General features: G+C 37.7%; 1 protein-coding gene and 1 long non-coding RNA gene across 22 annotated transcripts in view; one reads left to right on the top strand and one right to left on the bottom strand.

Moving 5' to 3' along the window:
* LOC127005904 (calcium-dependent secretion activator-like) overlaps nt 1-19986 on the top strand; it is a 214093-nt gene that overhangs the window by 142070 nt on the left and 52037 nt on the right. For 20 of the 21 annotated variants that reach the window (XR_007758972.1, XM_050875264.1, XM_050875273.1 and 17 more), the window contains 5 exons: nt 1174-1237; nt 1345-1468; nt 1610-1630; nt 4547-4659; nt 15995-16151. Coding sequence is in view for 20 of the 21 variants with exons in the window: in XM_050875264.1 (XP_050731221.1) it covers nt 1174-1237; nt 1345-1468; nt 1610-1630; nt 4547-4659; nt 15995-16151 (479 nt within the window). In the remaining variant the exon portion in view is untranslated. The remainder of the gene's footprint in view (nt 1-1173; nt 1238-1344; nt 1469-1609; nt 1631-4546; nt 4660-15994; nt 16152-19986) is intronic. The other variant, XM_050875266.1, reaches the window with a different exon arrangement.
* The window catches only part of LOC127005906 (uncharacterized), a 73776-nt gene continuing 62216 nt past the window's right edge, over nt 8427-19986 (bottom strand). Inside the window, exon 4 of the long non-coding RNA XR_007758974.1 lies at nt 8427-11011. This is a non-coding gene — a long non-coding RNA (uncharacterized LOC127005906). The remainder of the gene's footprint in view (nt 11012-19986) is intronic.

The following is a 19986-nucleotide window of genomic DNA, read 5'->3' as shown; positions in this document are numbered from 1 at the left end:
GATAATAAGTTCATCGAAGACTATTATTTAGGCTAACGTGGAAATTGTTGACGGCCCTCATAGAGCGCTGCATCAGCGGCGGAGCAGGGCCTGAAACCTCATCAACGAACGATCTTGACTCATGACTAACGGTGCACAGCCAGTGACCAAGACCAAGACTTAGTAGAGGGAATGTGTGACTTATCATACATTCACATTCACAATGATAAAAACAAAATTGGAATATGCAACAACTGTGTGGTCTCCTTATAAAAAGAAACACATTTATAAACTAAAAATAATAAAAATATCAGGGGAAGAAGGTGGCCAAGTGGTTAGCGTGCGGGCATGGTGAGCCCGAGGACCTAGCATGGACTAGGTTCGAGTCCCCACCGAAACACGCTGATTTTTCGTCATCGCCGAGTGGTGGAAGATTATCCACATGCTGTCCAGATCTTCAATCAACCTTAACTTCAGTGACTTGGGTCAAAAGGAGCACCAGGGGACAGCATGGGCCAAACAAGAGTCATACATCACAGCAGCCACTATGAATAAAACTAGCCTGCACTATTAACAGGCTGAGGCCATCCATATGGTCCCTCAGGAAAGCCTACCGGCGCTACAGGCAGCACAAAAAAAAATATGGCTCCAAGTTTGGCAGATTTAACATAGGAGGAAGATTAAAGGAAATTCATCTACCAACAAAGAGGACAGAAGAAAAGGGGAGACTTGATAAATATATAAACTAATAAATAATATGAAAAAGGTAGATAGAAGAGACCCAGTTGTGTAGTCAGAAGGAGAAAGAGTCAGTAGTAGCAAAGAGAGGACCAAGAAGTGAAGCTTACAGCTCCTGCACTGCACAATGCCTAGCAAGACCATTGAAATATTTGGTGCTGACAAAGAGAGTAGTTTGAATATGTTTTGACTTCTCTCATCATATCTTGCCAATGTAGGAAATGGAATTCTTATCACTAAACATACTGACTGAACTAGGATTATATTAATAGTTTGCTTTTTGTTAGTAGGGACTGAAACAAAGGGTCAAACCATTTTTTTTAAATGTGTCATTAACATTTTTGAGTGTATAGTGACATCATTTACCAGCATTACCTCTTGGAAATATACTAAATAAAAATCTTATATTATGTTGCCCTGGCCATCGATTCTAAAAACTATTCTATACTCCAACAGGTATTGCTTCCCATTTGGTCGACCAGAAGGTGCCCTAAAAGCCACATTATCCTTACTTGAACGGGTAAGAACAAATCTAAGAATATGTAGAAATCATTAATATTTTTTGATGAGGCAATTACTCTTACAGCTGTTGTACTTCATCAAAGTATTAAACTGACTTATTTCCAGGTGCTGATGAAGGATATAGTGACTCCTGTTCCGCCCGAAGAAGTGAGAGGCATGATCAAGAAGTGCCTAGAAAATGCTGCTCTCCTTAATTATACTCGTCTCTCAGCTGAAACCAGAATAGAGGGTTTGTCACAGTTTTGTTGCTTTGGGAATATGGGGAAAAATCTTTGGTTGTATATTATATTTGTCAATTCTGAAGACTTTTTTTCTATCAAAAATGGTGATTCATTGACTAATGCTAAGGTACTGTATTTTCAATCCATAGGTGGCGAAGCAACCCTTCAAGGTAAATCCTATTGCATGAAATTAGTAATAACTGCAATAGTGAACAAATTAGTTCTTGTAATGCAACAGTATCTTTATTTTAGAGATTTATCTTATATACTCAGGCAACAGATAACCTCAAGAAAAAAGTCAACCTTTCATTTCTGTGGTGGATCCAGATTTTTTTCAATGGAGTTAAAAGAATAAAAATATTGCCAAATAAAAACTGTCAAAGGACCCTCCAAGGTTACCTGGAAATGTTTTCTTAACTATTAAATTTTCTTAACTATTAAATAAAAATAATAGTGATACTTTGCTAACTTAAGCAATGTATTGAGCAAATTACTCACTAAATTTGTAATGCACCACAGCATAACTCTACATACTGTAGTTTTGGAGGTCACCTGGCTGATCACAACAAAGGATAATAGAATAGATGTCAAACATTTTCTTAACATTTTACTATGAAACTTAAATTGACTTTATAGAACCAAAATTTATCTCTGGCATGGTAAATGCATGGATGACCATCATCTACCACTCACCAAAGCTGATAGCATCATGAGTGACTCATGATTTTAGGGACATGCCTGCTGGTTTTGTCAAAAATCTGAAATTCCATCATTGCTTAAGAAGCCTGGAAAAAATCAGAACTACTCTGTGTAACTGGTAATACTTTCTCATTGGCCTACATTATACTGTGAAACCCATTCAAGTCGGTATTCTTAAAGTATGAATTGCAGATAAGTCAGCACAAAAAATATCAATGAAAAGTCATTTTTAAATCTAATAATTGCTAACAAATATCAGCAAAATTATTCTGAAGTTGGCTATGTGCCATTTATTGGAGACCCAAAGGTCTCATTCAAACACATTGACTTTTCACCATCAACTGTGAACAGCATGAGATTATGCATTTAAGGGAGATCGCAGTTGGGTACACATTTTTTGCCATGTATAACAAGACATGGCCGAAGCCATCTGTCTGCTCTCACTTGGCTCTGGGTAGTGTAGTGTATATTAGAGTAATATGTATACAGTCATGCATTACTTAATGTAGACACTGTCTTCTGGGAAATTGTACACTGCATGACCCAGTTGCTACATCCTGTGGATATGGGGTCCCTGAGGGCTGATGGAGAAAGATTTACATAGATTTACATAGAAAATCAGACCACACAGACCCCATGGTCCAGACTAGGTGGTCTGTCCTTAAACCTAAGTGATTCTACATTAATCAGAAGGCTCCAAAACGATGCATTTCAACTCTAGATGATATTAAGTTGATGGAAGTGACGGTCGAGCTTGTTTTTAAAGGAGTCAATCGTGTTACACTGGACCACTGACGGTGGGAGCTTATTCCATTCTCACACTACAACGTTGGTGAAGAAAAATTTGGTGCAGTCTGAATTTACTTGTCTACATTTGAGTTTTACGCCATTGTTCCTCGTACGCAAAGTGTCATCGATCATAAACAATGTTGATCTGTCTAAATTCGTGAAACCATTAAGTATTTTAAAACATTCGATCAATTTTCCTCGGAGGCGACGTTTCTCAAGAGAACATGTTAAGGGTGGAAAGCCTTTCATCGTAAGATTTGTTGCGCAAGGAAGGGATCATTTTTGTTGCCCGACGCTGAACACCTTCTAATTTAGCAATGTCCTTTGCATGGTGGGGAGACCAAAACTGTACCGCATATTCCAAGTGGGGTCTGACTAAACTATTGTAGAGTGGAAGTATTACATCTTTATTCTTGAATAAAAGTTTCTTTTAATGAAGCCCAACATTCTGTTCGCTTTATTTGCTGCATCGATGCATTGCTGTGAGAATTTGAGGTTTGACGCGATTTTGACCCCCAAGTCCTTAACGCATTGAACGCTTTTGAGTTTAACGCCACGCATTTCGTAATCAAACTTCTTATTCCTTGTTCCAACTTGAAGGACCTGGCACTTGTCTACGTTAAAGGGCATCTCCCATCTATCAGACCAAGCTGAAATTTTGTGCAAATCCTCTTGGAGGCTTTGCCTGTCTTCGTCAGTGAGAACCGAGTTTCCAATCTTTGTGTCGTCTGCAAATTTACTAATGCGATTATTGAGTCCGACATCCACATCGTTGATGTAAATAATGAAGAGCACTGGGCCAAGAACCGAGCCCTGAAGGATGCCACTAGTGACCGGCGCCCACTCTGAGATAAATCCGTCAATCACCACTCTTTGTTGTCTGTTTCTCAAACAATTCGCGATCCATTGGTGTACTTGACCGTCAATACCTATTTGCTTTAATTTGTAAAGTAATTTTTGATGTGGGACTTTATCAAACGCTTTCTGGAAATCAAGATAGACTACGTCCAGTGATTTGGTTACGTCATAAACCGTGAAGAGGTTGTTATAAAAGGTTAATAGGTTTGATAGGCAGGATCTTTTGTTACGGAAGCTGTGTTGTGAGTTCCCAATTAATGAGTGGCTTTGAAGGTAACTCACAATTTTGTTCATTGTATTCCACACTTTCTACACATTGTATTCCAGCTGTGCTACAATACATCAGCTAATGATGATATTGTTTTCATAAGAAATAATTCCATGTATGATAGAATTGCTAATTCACATGGCATGTATCAATGACATGAGTTGGTAATACCGTGCTCTGCCTCAGGGCATACTCCAATTGGCAGTAATTTTGCCCCAGGGATCATACCCTTCCAGACCTAGTAAAAATACCCCCAGATCTCATCCAGTGCAAATAGGGGGTCAACTATATAATAATTCAAGTTATAAAGGTTACCTATAAACATTAATGTGGTCATATTTGCATACATGTCTCAGTGGAGTGATGGGACCAATTTATTTTATCTAATTGCAAATAAAAAAAATCAGGTTCTGTAGAAAATTACTTTTTAGAAATTAACTATATAATTTATGCATGCTCTTTCTGGCAACAGAGGATCTGAGTGGTGAGAATGCAGTATCAGCCGGCAGAAAACTAGATGACCTGATCCACCTGGCAGAGCTCTGTGTAGATCTTCTACAACAAAATGAAGAGCACCATGCTGAGGTATGGGGATGGACTCAGTCCATCAGCTACTCTCAAGTTATTAGTTGTGTCAGGCTTTCATAATGTTCATGTTTTGATAATTTTAAAACCAGCATTTGGCATAATAGTTAATGATTCCCAATAAAACCAGGACAAGGTGAGAATGCTGGTGTCGACTGTAACTTCAAGAACAGCGTGATTTACTAGGTATAACTGATTTGCAGTTTATATAAATTAAGTGAGTTCCTCATGATTGCATTGATGAAACAATAGTAGGTACCACCTAAAAACGTTTTGAATAAGATATAACTTGTCCTTCCTAAAGTAGTAAAGCCTAAGAAGTTATGAGTTTAGTCATAGAGATGCCTACTGTTTGGATTTACTATGTATCAGATACATTAAACCTCCATATATGATGCCTAGTCCAGCACAAACTTTACACTTGAAGAGGAAGCACTTAAAAACAGATCCGTTGATTCCAAATGTGTCTTTTTAGAGATATTCTAAATATCAGGTCAGCTTTATAAGGCTTAATTAAGAGCTGCTACCTAATGTAGATCGGGTTATGCTTATATGTATGAAACTACATGTACTTAATTTCCCCTTTAACATCATCATATGATATGACATAAATATTCCATTTACTTGTGTCAACTTTTTGCTCAACAGTTTATTTCAATATACTACTTTTAGTCTTTAATTTATGAAAATCTCACTGAGGCACCTGATCTCGCATACATACAAAAGTTAAATTCAGGGAGTTGGATGGCTTTGTTGTGCAGACTTCAAAGCTGGTTTGTTTCAAATTTGCCCATATAGCTATAATCTTCATGCATTTTAAAGAGCCCCATAAAGCATTATGAACACAGTTTTCTGAATAAACTTTAACATATTGTCCCTAGAGTTATTTTTTGTGTGTTTTTACTTTAATTCAAACTATGCCCAAGAAACAAAGTTGACACAGTGATTTGAATTGGTAGGACTTGGTTTAAATGAACTACTTTGCATTTAAGGTTTTCTGCTGTATCATAGGTTTACTGTTTTTGTTTATGTTCTTAAGTGTATTAATCCAATATATCAATGAACATAAAGAATTTTTTTATAGTAATAACAGGATTTATGATGAAACTACCACACCCGTGTATAAAACCAAGGTGTACATAATTAATGTTGTGTTTATGATAGAGGCCTTTCATCATCAGTCAGTACTGAGATCTATTTTTGAAAACAAAGTTCCATAAATCTTTATTTAAATAAGGTCATATGTGTTTCCTTCAAGAAATGGGAATTTTATATTGTTTTGTTTGTTAGGTGGCTGCAGCCATTCTCCTACTCTCAAGAACCTTAAAACTCCAAATTTCAGCCACTATTGATACACTCCCCTTCCACAATAAGTCCAGACGCCAACTGCATGAAACATTTTTAACCCGGTAGCGGTGGGGATAATGTTTCTTAATGGTCCCTCTAAGCGAGAAAAATGAGAAAAAATCATCACTCACACAAACCATTTCATAATATATATCAAAGCATTTGTGATCAATTTATGCATCATTTATTTTGGGGGGTTTATATCATGGCACAAATTTGGCCCGTCGCTGCTACACAGTAAAGCCACAAATTTGGCCCGTCGCTGCTACACAGTAAAGCCACAAATTTGGCCCGTCGCTGCTACACAGTAAAGCCACAAATTTGGCCCGTCACTGCTACATGATAAAGCCACAAATTTGGCCTGTCGCTGCTACATGGTAAAGCCACAAATTTGGCCCGTCACTGCTACCGGGTTAAATGAATAACACATATCTAATAAACGGTAAATGGTATATATATTTCTTATAGTCATCAGTTTATTTATTTATTTATTTATTTATTTATTTATTTATTTATTTTTATTTTTTAGCACACACACACACACACACACACACACACACACACACAATAGTTTGTTTATCTATATGTGTATTTGCTTTTATATTTATCTATTTATTTATACACAAAATTAACTAATACCATCAGAGACATTAACAAAGAGAAACTCAAAGTGCCCTCTCCCTGATAGAATATGTACACCTTTATAAGTCACATAATTAATTGTACATCATATTTTCTGGCTATAATTGTCTGTCTAGTACTACTGAAGGTATGTTGACTTGGATGTTATCTCTAGGTCCTGTCAGATATGGTCCTGGATAACATAGACAGCCATGTACCTCTGCATATGTGTTATGTGTATTCATGTGAACTAATGTTTCAATGTACTTTTCCTCTGCTCTCTCTCTGGTTTGTAGGCTTTCAGATCGGTGAGTGTTTAGTAGGCAATAGTTTTTCTTATTTAGCATAATGGTGGTTTCACATAAATGCTCATTCCCTTACTTGCACAGTTTATGAATTTCACTTGTACCTGGTAAACATAAAGTAATTAGTTGATTAAAATTTTGACATTTCTCTATGATGGACCACCACATTGCTTGATTTCTTTTTATTTTTGCTTGGTTAGAGGCACCTCATCTATTTGAAAGACTTTTCATGTGTGTGTGTGTGTGTATTTACTTAGTTGTGATATACAGGAAATGAGCTACACTCGTGACGTCCCATCTCTATTTCTTGATTGGTCAAACTCAGCATTAAATTCATATGAAGTTTAGGGCTGAATGAGTTCCCTGTCCAGGATCTGTGTGTGTGTGTGTGTGTGTGTGTGTGTGTGTGTGTGTGTAATTCACACACGGCCAGATCACGAGCTGGACTCTTCTTCGCCAGCAAGTACCCTCCCAATCAGAGCAAGGCTCATTAGTCAATCTCTGAGTACTGCTAGGACCTTTACACATCACACGCCCCATCCCCCTTCCTCAAGGAGGGACAGTAACTGCTCTCTGTCAGTGGAAAATCCCAGCCTGAGTGGGACTCGAACCTCTGCTTGCCAGACCATGAAGCCTGGCAGCACAGAGCTTTACCATTGAGTTACCAGAACGTGTGTGTGTGTGTGTGTGTGTGTGTGTGTGTGTGTGTGTGTAATTCACCACAGCCTGATCACGAGTTGGACTTACAATCACCTGCAAGCATCCTTACGACAAGAGCAATGTTCATTATAGTCAATCTCTGGGTACTGTCCTCAAGGAGGGACAGTAACCACTCCTTGTCAGTAGAAAAATCCCGGCCTGAGTGGGGCTCGAACCTCCACCTGTCAGGCCGTGAAGCCTGGCAGTGCAGAGCTTTAACGACTGAGCAATCAGAGTGGTGTGTGTGTGTGTGTATGTATATATATATATATATATATATATATATATATATATATATATATATATATAGATAGATATAGATATATATATATATAGATATAGATATATATATATATATTCTTGAGTTTAGTTTACGCGTTTTTGAAATAACGCGGGGTCCAAAATCCAAATAAATGTTTAATTTACGCGTTTTTTTCACTTATACATGATATTTTATGGAGTGACCACCAGGTGTCTCAAGCAACTGGACTCACACAGTGCCGCGGCCACACAGCTGAGCTCAGTTCTTCCCGCGCGCCACTTAAACAATAATACAGTACCCACGCTGCCACGCTACTCAACATCAGCTGAGCTCAGTTCTTCCCGTGCTCCACTTAAACAATAATACAGTACCCACGCTGCCACGCTACTCAACATATTGAGTAGCGTGGCAGCATGGGTACTGTATTATTGTTTAAGTGGCGCATGGGAAAAACTGAGCTCAGCTGTGTGGCCGCAGCGCCGTGTGAGTCCAGTTGCTTGAGACATTTGGTGGACACTCCATAAAATATCGTGTATAAGTGAAAAAACGTGTAAATTAAACATTTATTTGGATTTTGGACCCCCGTTATTTAAAAAACGTGTAAACCAAACTCGCGTAAATCGAGTTACTTGTATATATATGTGTGTGTGTGTGTAATTCACCTCTTGGTCTGCTGCGGGTCTCTCGGGAGAGACAGCCAGCCGTTCCCCTAGAAGAAGCTCAGAGCTCAGTGACCGATCTTTGGGGAGGACTGAGACCACTCACACTCAACACACCGTGACAACAAGGTCACAACTCCTCGCCTTACTCTGCTAGGTGAACAGGGCTGCACATGTAAAAAGATAAACCCAATTTATCTTCACCCGGTCAGGGAATCAAACCCTGGTCCTTCTGGTTGTGAGGCAGATGCTCTAACCACTGAGCTACCGGACCATGTAGTGTGTGTGTGTGTGTGTGTGTGTGTGTGTGTGTGTATTTCACCATGGCCTGATCATGAGCTGGACTTGTCATCGTCAACAAGTACCCTCCCAATTAGAACAAGGCTCCTTATAGTGTGTGTGGTGTGTGTGTGTGTGTGTGTTCCAGAATAGATTCCAGAATAGATGCAAAGATAGATATTTACTTTTTTTCATAGCCAATCTAGCACAATGCTTTCTATGTTGCATACCCTTTGTAGAATGAACAGATATTTTTAGCTTCCTGAACTTATTTTTATTTAAGCTTTTAAAGCTGAACCATGTTTTAAGTTTGGCAACCAAGCACGTTTTTTATTTTTTTTATTTTACTATTTGATTGCTAATTAAGAAAAATGTTCTTCCTTCTGATTCATTATATGCAGGAAGATGCACGTATCCACTAAGATTTGCAGTTTTTGTGCTTTGCAGAAAGAAACTGCTTTTTTCAAGTGTTAAATTAAGATAGGTTTGTAAATCATAAGCTCCTTTATTAAATTATCTAGTTTAAGACTCATGGAAAATAGAGCACTTGCAGTAGTTTTACTTCAGTCCATTTGCTATGGAGGCATCAATACATTCAGATTTGCTCTTGATGAATTTAAGGTTATTAAAACAATTTACTTTTTTTGTGTGTTTTTCAGTAGGGGATAAAAAGTTCTCAAATATTGCGAAGTAATTTGAAAATTTGATTAGTTTGAAACCCATTGTTTTAATAAAATGCTTAAACACAGCAATATACCTCCATTTCATGTTATATGAATATTACCGTCAATTAATAGATATATACAAGTTTTTTATTGGATTTTCGTGCATTGTCTTGAGGTGGGCATCAGTATATCTGTGTGCATCAGTTCTGGCTTCCCCTTCATGCCTTCTAACCAGTCTCTCTCTCCTTTCTCTCTTGTGTGTTCACAGGATAAAGTAAGTAAATGTTTGGCTTATGTCCTGATAATTATGTAGCTTTATTAAATTGCATGATTAAAATTGAATGCACCTTTTTCTCGATTGTGAAACTTTTCAATAAAAGGGCAATGTTTAATAATTCTGTACTCAGAGGAAGCTTTCACCAAAAATCTTAGGAAACAGTAGATGGTCTAGTCTACACAACACACAAAAATATACAGTCTTACAGAAGACTTACTCTGAAGCACATACAACACTAATTATTTTGAGAAATTCGGGATGTCTAAATATATGAATGATTTTTCAAGGTGAACTATCTCATGAACACATCATGCAAGAGTGTTCATTTTAATTGACAGCAAAAAGAAAACTATGTAAAAACTAAGCTTTGCAGCATTAATAATTCAATCTCATAGATGTCATACAAGGAAGATCAATGCACTGATTCAAATTATTTTTACTTGAATTCTCCATGCCTTGAATTTACTCAAAATATTGCATTGTTGATGAGGCTTAAATCTATATTAATCATGACTTGTTATTACTCTAATTTGCCCTCTATGACTACTTTAACTGCTTTTCTCACACTGCTCAATGTGTCTTATCACCTGATCCTTCCATCATGTTGAAGTCATTATTATTATTATTTTATTTTTTTCCAAATGAAGAAATTTTTATTTTCTTGATTTGCTTTTTGTTCAAAAGGAAATTTTAGCAATCAGAGTTTTCCCAGGATGAAGGGGATACAAAGGTAGGTTTGATAAAAAGGAGGTATACTCAACTTTAACCATACTGTAGGATCTTGCCAATAATGATTTCCATGGTAACAATTTTGACAATAATGGTAAGTTCCAATAGATTCCAAGTTTCTACAATGATAGTGCTTGGATTCTCTCAAATGTTGATTTTTTGCTGGAAGAAAGTGTCTGGGCACGGCTTGAATAGCATTTGTTTGCCACCATCTTGATGGCATAGTCACCAGACTTGCATCTTGGTCGCATTTGTAAAGGGATTTTGTCTGTAGCAGAACAATTGAGGATTGCAGAATATCTGGGGACCAGTTTGTTGAGCATATGCAGGGAGGCTAACTCATCGTATTCTGCCAGCCATTAATGTCTGTGTGCTTGAGCTGTTACCACGGCAATGGAGCTTTTGAGTCATTTGGCCGGTGGGCAGGCTGGTTGGCTGATCCAATGACTGGCTGCCTAGCGAGTGGGTGAGAGGTTTCCAACAACAAATTCAAGGTTTTCCTGGATGTTCTGGGGATGGAAATAACTCAAATAAGTAAATACAAAGATTCACAGATAAAACAGATGAGGGTAATGTTTACTTGAAATACAAAAGACAAGATGGAATAGGTATACATTCGAGGGCCTAGCAATGGAAGATAGAATAACCCTCCCTCATAATGATGCTTGGGTAAACAAGTCAGAGTGACTGAGGGGCTCACCATTCTACCACATAGAGGTGGTGGCAGGAGGCAGGATGGCATGAGATATGTAATAGTGTTGGACTTGTTGCAGCCACTGGTGAACGAGTCATGCACTTGGCATCTTGGTAATTACCAGTACGTGTATGCAGTGCTGGTCTCCAAATATTCTGGGATCCTGATCATCCTACATCACTGTCACCCCAGGATTTTCAGCCCCTTTTCCCATTTGAGCTCCTGTCACTATGATTTTTAGCTGAAATATTAAGAAATGCATAACACATCAAACACATCAAAGTTATTGAAGCAAAAATTTCACACAACAGCACAGGCACACAACTTCAAACCACAGAATTTGAGAACTTTTGAGTTGTGGAAGGCATGGCCATGATGAAGGATAAAAGACTAAGGATACTTCACCGTTTTACCCACAGTCCATCATGTGTTATCAGTGACTCGTAATTCAAATGTCAGCACAGTATTGAGCAATATTTTGATATTTCAAAGCACTAATTGCACTAATCTGCATAATATGACCATTTCTGCAGTTTGGCCATCACGCACTGTAAGTTTTTATTACCACTCAGATGTGGATTGGCAGTTACAGACAACACTTGATGCATTTTATTATTGTCTTTTATCCTTGGTTGCAGCCAGGTCACCCACTAGCTCAAGGGTTCTCATGCTCTGTGGCTTAAAGTGGTGCATTTGCTGCTGCATGATAGCTTTGCCTCTATAACCAGTAGTTGTAAAGGTTGGTTGGCTTTGATGTCTTTTTTGTGTTCCTGGAAATGGGTAAGCCAGGCAAGAGGGGCCAGCGTGGGGATGGGGGGAGTGGTGCTCCACAGTAGCTGCTATGCACAAACCTTGGAACAACCATCTTACCAAACACCTCATTAACTCCTTTAAGGTGAGTTCCATATTACTCATGTTAATTCAATTAGGATTCTTACTGGGTACTGATAGGAGGGTTTAAGTGGGAAAAATGGGTGAAAATCCTGGTATGAAGGTAGCTGTTAGCCCTTTCTAAATACATACATATATTTCAATGTCACATGAATAACGTTTTCATTAATAATGTCTTTCTGACCTAATTAGACGTTATTGGCAAAATCCTATTGGAAAGGTTTAATTCTACTCCAAGAAATATTCTACATTTTGTGATGAGAGGAGTAGGCCATGAGAAGTATTGCAGGCGGCATGTTTAAAATTTCCATTATTGTCATCATTTACATCGTCATCCTCAATCATCATAATCATCATTATCTTAAAATTACATATCCTCAGATCTATTGCTTTACCTACACACCAACTGTATTCCCTAAGGTTTCCATTAGGAAGGTTTTCTGTAACCATTCTTCTCATTCTCAATAACTTAGCATGACTGAACAACAATCAATCAATGAGTAGGAGCATACAACATGGGGGTGCGTTGCCTCACCCACCCAACAACACCAAACTCAGGGGTTCCTCTGGGCAAGTCTCCATGCTAACCTCTTCCCAACTTAAGTATATAAAGGCCCCATGTAACATCATTACAGTACAACATCAAATTCAGAGTATGATGCCTTGCAGGACAAAAATCAAGGTTTTTAGAACATTATGATATCTGCGCATCGACACCCAAATACACTTCTCTCCCTCCACCTGCCACCATGGCTCACTCTTGTGCCCTCTCTCTTTCTCGTTCTCTCTCTCCCTGCTGTCACACACCACCCATACAGGATTTAAACCACCTGCCTCACATGTGTCGATGCTCATACACTCACACAGCAGCGCCACTCTTGGAAGCCTTAGCAACCACAACACATTGCCCACCATTGTCCTCATTGTTCAAGTTTAACCAGATGCCACAAATTTCTCATGTAATAACACGTGTTTATCATGTTATTCTTGCCGTTCGCAGTGCTGATTTATGTAAACAGCAATCACTCCTCCATGCTATCACACTACTGTGAATAATTTGCTAATGCTTGATTCTTTATAAAATACAGGTACTGACAATATCTAACAGATAATGAAAAATAAGCGGTTTCTCAAGTTAGGATTTTTTAGGGGTAGGTAGGTCCCAATTAAATTTTTCCCATAAGACCTTCAGTTCGTTTAACATTGTTCTTCACATCTTTATGCCCTTTGGAATGGATCAGTGACATTGTACCTCATGCCAGGACCCATCAACTTGCTCAAGCCACAAACTCCGTGGGCATCCCCATTACTTCCTCCTTGGTGTTAAGGGTTGATGCTTTTTGAAATTATGACTTTGGGTTTGAAACTGGATGTCCTTCTTGATGTTGTGCAGCAGCAGCATGGTTCAATCCCTACACCCTGGCTCAAAATATCAAATGACTTGGGCAAAAAAGAAGATACTGCGGTGGGATGTGTCCCACCAAAGACAAGGGAGGGATAAGGAGAACTATATAAGCAAGTGAGGCCTCCAAATGAATCTACAGAGAGGAAGAAAAGAACCCTAAGAGAAATTTCATATGGAAATGTAAAGAACCCAAGCTTTTCTAGAGATGTCTCAATGATAAAAATGAAATCTAATGCAAGGATCAGTAAACTGAAGATCAAGGAGGTAAAGGAATAAGCAGAAATTATGATCAAATCTTTTCCACAGTTTTTTTTTAGTGGAAAGAGACATGATGGACAAGAGGGAATGTGAAAGTGGATGTACAGAAAATGAAGAATTAGAAAAACAAGATTCACTTCACTGATCCACAGTACATCTTACTTTCAGACTCCCTCTTTTTCCATCATGTCACTTTCCATTCTGAAAACTTTTAAGACACATTTGTTCATAACTTCTGCTTGTTCCTTTGCCTGCCTTTGCTTCCCATGACTCCTTCCTCTATACTCAAGTCTTCCCACTGAATTTCTTTACAGCTGAAGAAGGAGTAGATAAGAAAACTAAATAATTGAACAGAACTGAGGGGCTCAAAACCTACTGGTTTGGCAGGGAACCCAACAGTAGGTGAACCAGGGCCGTGAAAAGGATCTGAGTGCATAATGTGTGATGGATGTGAGAAATTATTCCACACGTCTTGCTAAGGTATGGCCACAGACCAAGATGATTTTAAGTTTGAAAAGAAAATGTCTCAGATGAAATTAAGATGGACAACAATGTTGGAGAAAAATTTCAAGAAGATTGCAGAGTTGAGGGAGGCTTTCCAGGAGTAGATTGATAAGTTTAAGGCTGATGAGAGAGAAATACAGCTCAAACCTGAATCTGATCAGAGAATCAATAGCTATCAAGCAAATAGTGCACCAGGAAGAAGACACCGAAGTTATTGAGGGTATTATAGGGCTCAGAGTTCAGGATGTTTGTGTGGAAGCAGTCACACAACTAGACTCCTCCCAAGAGCACAATCAAACCAGAGCATCAGAGCAGTGTTGCTGCTCAAAGTTGTCCTCCAGACCAAGACCCAGAAGTGGAACATCCTATTATGCAACAAAAATTAAAGGACTATGACTATCCCCAACTAGAGGAATGTAGGGGTAATCCCAGGCCAGCAAGACCTTCAAGGAGAGAAAGGCTCATTCCCAGCAGACAGAGAAACAAAGCATAAAAAAGTTACTAAAAGAAGGACCACAAAAATGGAGTGGAACATGGCAAGTGGAAGACTTAAGGTACAATAGATAGATTTCATTGTGTATATACAAATACAGATGGTTTATGTTCTTGAAAAGGAAGTTTATTTAGTGCACTAGTGAATCAGGAAAAAACGTATCGTTTTCTTCACAGAAACTAAGCTCATTATGGACCATGTATTTTATGAATATCCAGCTCGTGGCGGCCATTGCATTTTATTATATATATATATATATATATATATATATATATATATATATATATATATATATATATATATATATATATATATATATATATATATATATATATATATATATATCCCCCCCCCCCCCCCCAATGACGGCTGAAGCTGTCATCAATACGTCAGAGCCTCAAAGGTTGGATGACAGCCAAAGCCATCGTCAGTATGTGAAAGGGTTAATTTATTCGAATTTCTAAAGACAAAAGCAAAAAATTTTCAAGAAATGTAAAGATTAGATTATTAGAATACCAATTTACCTAAAAATATATATTAAAATTCCCCTGGTATCTTTTCTGAACCTTTTACAAATATTTTGTATCTTTGCTTAATGAATTCCTAATGCCATATAACTTGCATATGTTGCACTTCTTATCCTTCAGCCTTTCTCTTTTATTATATCTAATATACTCTTCCTGATTCCTGAGGTAGGTAGTGCAGTGCAACTAAATGGACAAGTATTGTTCACTTCCCAGTGCAAGCATAATAACAATAAAAGTAATGCAAACAGTTTGAACTTCATCAATGTAAACAAACATCTTGTCAGTCATGTAGACCATACACCATCAGCATTATCCATATTAAATGGAGTTATGTAATATATATATATATATATATATATTATATATATATATATATATATATATATATATATATATATATATATATATATATATATATATATATATATATATATATATATATATATATATATATTCTGTAGTTGGGTTCCAAGAAACTAGGAGATTCATAGATATCTTGTTGAACCTCAAGGTTAAGCACCATATAAAATGTAGCATGATTTAGAGGGTAAAAGTTTGGGAAAAGGTGCATCTTATGTGCTGCAAAACATGGAAATTTTGGGGGGAGGGGTCTTGAGTGCAACTGATATTAAATTTTCTCATTGCTCAATCTTACATACTTTTGTCTATGGAGTTTTTACTGTTGTAATAAAGCTTAACTTTCAGATGTGTTATTTTCAGGCATTTGCATGGTTCAGTGACCTCTTAGTGGAGCACGCTGAAATCTTCTGGTCCCTGTTTGCTGTGGACATGGATCAAGTACTAGCTGAGCAGCCTCCTGATACCTGGGACTCCTTCCCACTCTTCCAGATACTAAATGACTACCTAAGAACAGATGGTAAGTTTTCCTTGGATTTTCTCTTAAATCAAAGATTACTTTATTTGAAAGTCTGGGTTTATGATTTTTAGTACAAATGAAGCTGATTTTCTATAAGTAAAATTGTCTACAATGTACAAGAAAGTCCATCTCCCTTGACTTAATCAAGTGATTTTCCTAGTTTGAAATCTGTGGCAACCTGTGGAGCTGTAACAGATCCAGTATACATTGAGTTAACTTGAATGAAAGCTGGGATAATTACCCAACCTGTCTGGGGTGTGAATTTTTATAATTATATGGTAGACTTACTGCATTATGTATCATGTCTATGTACCATGTAAAAACAAGTGTTAACTCCTATTCTAATGAAGGTAAAAGAAAATTACTTACATGTATAAGATACAGTAATACAGTAAAACCCCGATTATCCGAAAGCGGATTATCCGAAAAACCGGAGTATCCGAAATTGATCTGGATAATGCAATTAAAAAAAATTTTTTTTTTCTATACTAAAACGTTATAAAACATCAAAAATAAATAAAAGTAACTACATATGAGGCCGTGCGAGCGAAAACGTACAAAGCGCCATCTGGCCAAAAATGCGATTTTGTGGTATAACACTATTTTGACCCTTTATAAGCGAGGAATGTCGGTTTGTACAAAACTGCAGTGGAAATAGGCCTGGGAGTCCTTCAAAATAACCCTACATTATCACCTACGCAGTTGAAAGTGAGATAAGAAAGCAGTCGAGCTTAAAATGTACAGAGCGCCAAATAGCATCATGCAAAAACGTTTTTTTTTTTCTTTCCGTAAGTGTGCAAAACTAGCATTTATTGTTTATTAGTATATTTTACGTTTTGTAACTTCCTTCATGTTCCGGATTATCATGAATATCATGAACTGTGTATGACATATTAAAAGTTAATTAATATTGCATCAGCTGTGTATGACATATTAAAAAAAATTAATTAATATTGGATGTTTTGAAAAACCTACTTTTCGACCTATATATTTTTTTTTTTTTAACTGAGTACATGCCAATATTCTACATACCTTAACCTTCATTTTGGTCTTTAATTGAAGTGTCCTTAAAACCAATGAAGTTATGATAATTTAAACATTGCAAAACTTAAACGCGATTTTTCGCAAAAAAAAAAATGGCTTTAATTTTTTTTTTTTGCGGCCTCATATGTACTATATTAACACATTAAAAATTGATAAGACCAGTTAAAATGAATATTCTTTCTAATACGTATTGCAGAAATAGATTGTAACGAATATATCAATGTATTATACAAAATAAATTAAACAAACTCTAAACAACCACGTCTGCACCTTCGCCCCAGCAAGGACGTAGGTGCGGCGAAACGAACAAACTACTGCACGACTACTCTCACACGTACTCTCAAGACAACGACACAAACACGACTCCCCTCTCCACTCCATGCCACATTCCCCTTCCAACATACGAGTTGCGCGATAATATGAGTCATCATACTGTGTCTCCACCTGCACGATGCATCAAGGTCACACTTGCAAGCTTGCACAACCATTCATAATCGCACTCTACAACATTCACAATTCAGATCTGCAACGCTCACAAGTATCAACATACACTGGTCCAGACAAGGAGACACACAGACAAACATACAATAAAACATTTACATCACATGTTTTAAGCGTACTACTTTGTTTAGCGTAGCGTGTGTTTGTTTGGTTTCATTGTTTACATCGTCAGTCGGCGGCAGTCGCGTCACACACTTCACACTGGGCAGTTGCATCGCGTTCTACCTGTGCTTCGACCTCACTTCTTTCTACATCACCATGCCGAAAGAAACCGGGAAAAGGAAGAAAGTCGTCCTTACCATACAGCAGAACACAATGCCGACGATCAAACAGGCGGCGATCAAAATGGCGGCCATAAATCCGGATTATCCGAAAAATCGGCTTATCCGAAAGAGGCTTCCCCCCTTCCATTTCGGATAATCGGGGTCTTACTGTACTTCGGTTTATGAGTGCCTTAGTTTACGAGCGTTTTGATTTACGAGCAAAAGCATGCTAACCACCACACCATGGTGGCAAACTATATGATTTAACCTGTAATACTATATATACCTTACTAATGACATAAAAGTAGGAAAGATGAAGCGGATTTTCTGAGGACCTCGAACCAAGAGGTTTGATTCCTGGGCAGAGTAGAGACAAAAGTACAGTCTCCTGTCCACCCAGCAGTGAATGGTACTAGGTGTCTAGTAAAGGGTTGTGTCCCACCTCTCGGGTGTGTGTTTGTGAGGTTTTAGCTAAACCCAGAGATCCATCACTTGTGAGCTTGCTCATTCGAGGAGTGTACTGGCTGGTGATCGTGAGGCTAGCACGTAGTCAGACCATGGTTAATTATACACATGCACAAACACACACACACACACACACACACACATGTCACACACACAAACAAACAGGTGTGTGGCCATCAAGCAGAGCAGATGCCCACCATTTTCTTTTTCATCTCTCCAGTTGGCCAAAAGTATTAGAATGTACTGTGAATTATTTATATACTTGTTTTCAGTACATACTGTATTTACATTCAAATGTAAGGCCATTGTACTGCCACTTAACAACATGAGACAACAATAAACAAACATGTCCAGCACACCCATGGCTACCAATGGTTGTGGACATCGACTGAGGGACGGAATCTGACGTATGGTCGGTTCCAATACCCAGACTTGGCCAGGCATACATTCGGCAACTGCTGGTCATAAGCAGACCACAGATTTTTGACCCAATCTTCTATTTCGGTTTCCAGACTTGGCTGGGCATATGTCTGGAAATTGCCAGCCCCAAATTTAGTCCAGGAATATCAAGGTCTAGGAAATTAAGACTTGAATGTACTGTCATGTTGTGCAGCTACCTCTGGTCATTTTAAGTGGCCTAAGTTCCCATCTAGTGATCATTTGGTGGTGGTTTATTCCTCACATTGAGAGGGAGGAGAGTGGTGGTGGTAGTGGTGGTTGCCAAGGTGGCAGTGAGGAGGACTGAGGAGGAGTGGCCTAGTTGCCTCCCTTTCCACCTCAGATACCACCTATCATCATAACCACACACCTCATTTATTACTCACAGTTGTTACCTACATTATATACATTATTTCTTATTAATTTCATATCTTATATCTCTATGCATGATTATGACTTAAGCAGAAGCGCTGCTTTGTACATGGAAGGGTACATTCATATTAATTCATCTTGTCTGGATTAGCTTTGTTATATGACATTAAATAAGCTATAACATCTACAAGTTTGAATACAATTGCCTTCAAACTTTTTGCAGGAAAAATTAAAATGCTTAAAATATTGAAAACGAAAGTAAAGCTAGTAACATTCATGAGAGCTGTATGTGCACTCAAGCTCTGTGATATTTGGTAGTTTTACTCATAAAACCAACAATTATTTGCTCCACACACAAAAATCCCTTAATACACTAATTTTATGAGTCAAAATTCTTCCCTTCTTTGTCCCTTCAGAAAAACATATTGACAATGTTTATTTGTTTAGAAAAAAGTAACCACAAAATTTTCTCAGTACATTCATCTTTTAGCTACTCTATTTCTTTCAATATTACATTCAAAATTAATGGAATTATTATATCACCAAAGGGCAATAATTGTAGTACCAATTTATCACTCATTTTCTGTTGACATGCAATTTGTGTACAGTACAAAATTTATGATCTATATGGGATTTTCATAAAATAAAAAAAACTATAGATATTTAATTAGGGTTAGGAATAGTTATGGTAGGGTTAGGAATAGTTATGGTAATCTAACCAATCCTAATCTCAATTGGCACTTGATCCCCTC

The sequence above is a fragment of the Eriocheir sinensis genome, chromosome 31, assembly GCF_024679095.1.
Source record: "Eriocheir sinensis breed Jianghai 21 chromosome 31, ASM2467909v1, whole genome shotgun sequence".
NCBI lineage: Eukaryota > Metazoa > Arthropoda > Malacostraca > Decapoda > Varunidae > Eriocheir > Eriocheir sinensis.
This window is presented reverse-complemented; position numbering and strand designations above follow the sequence as displayed.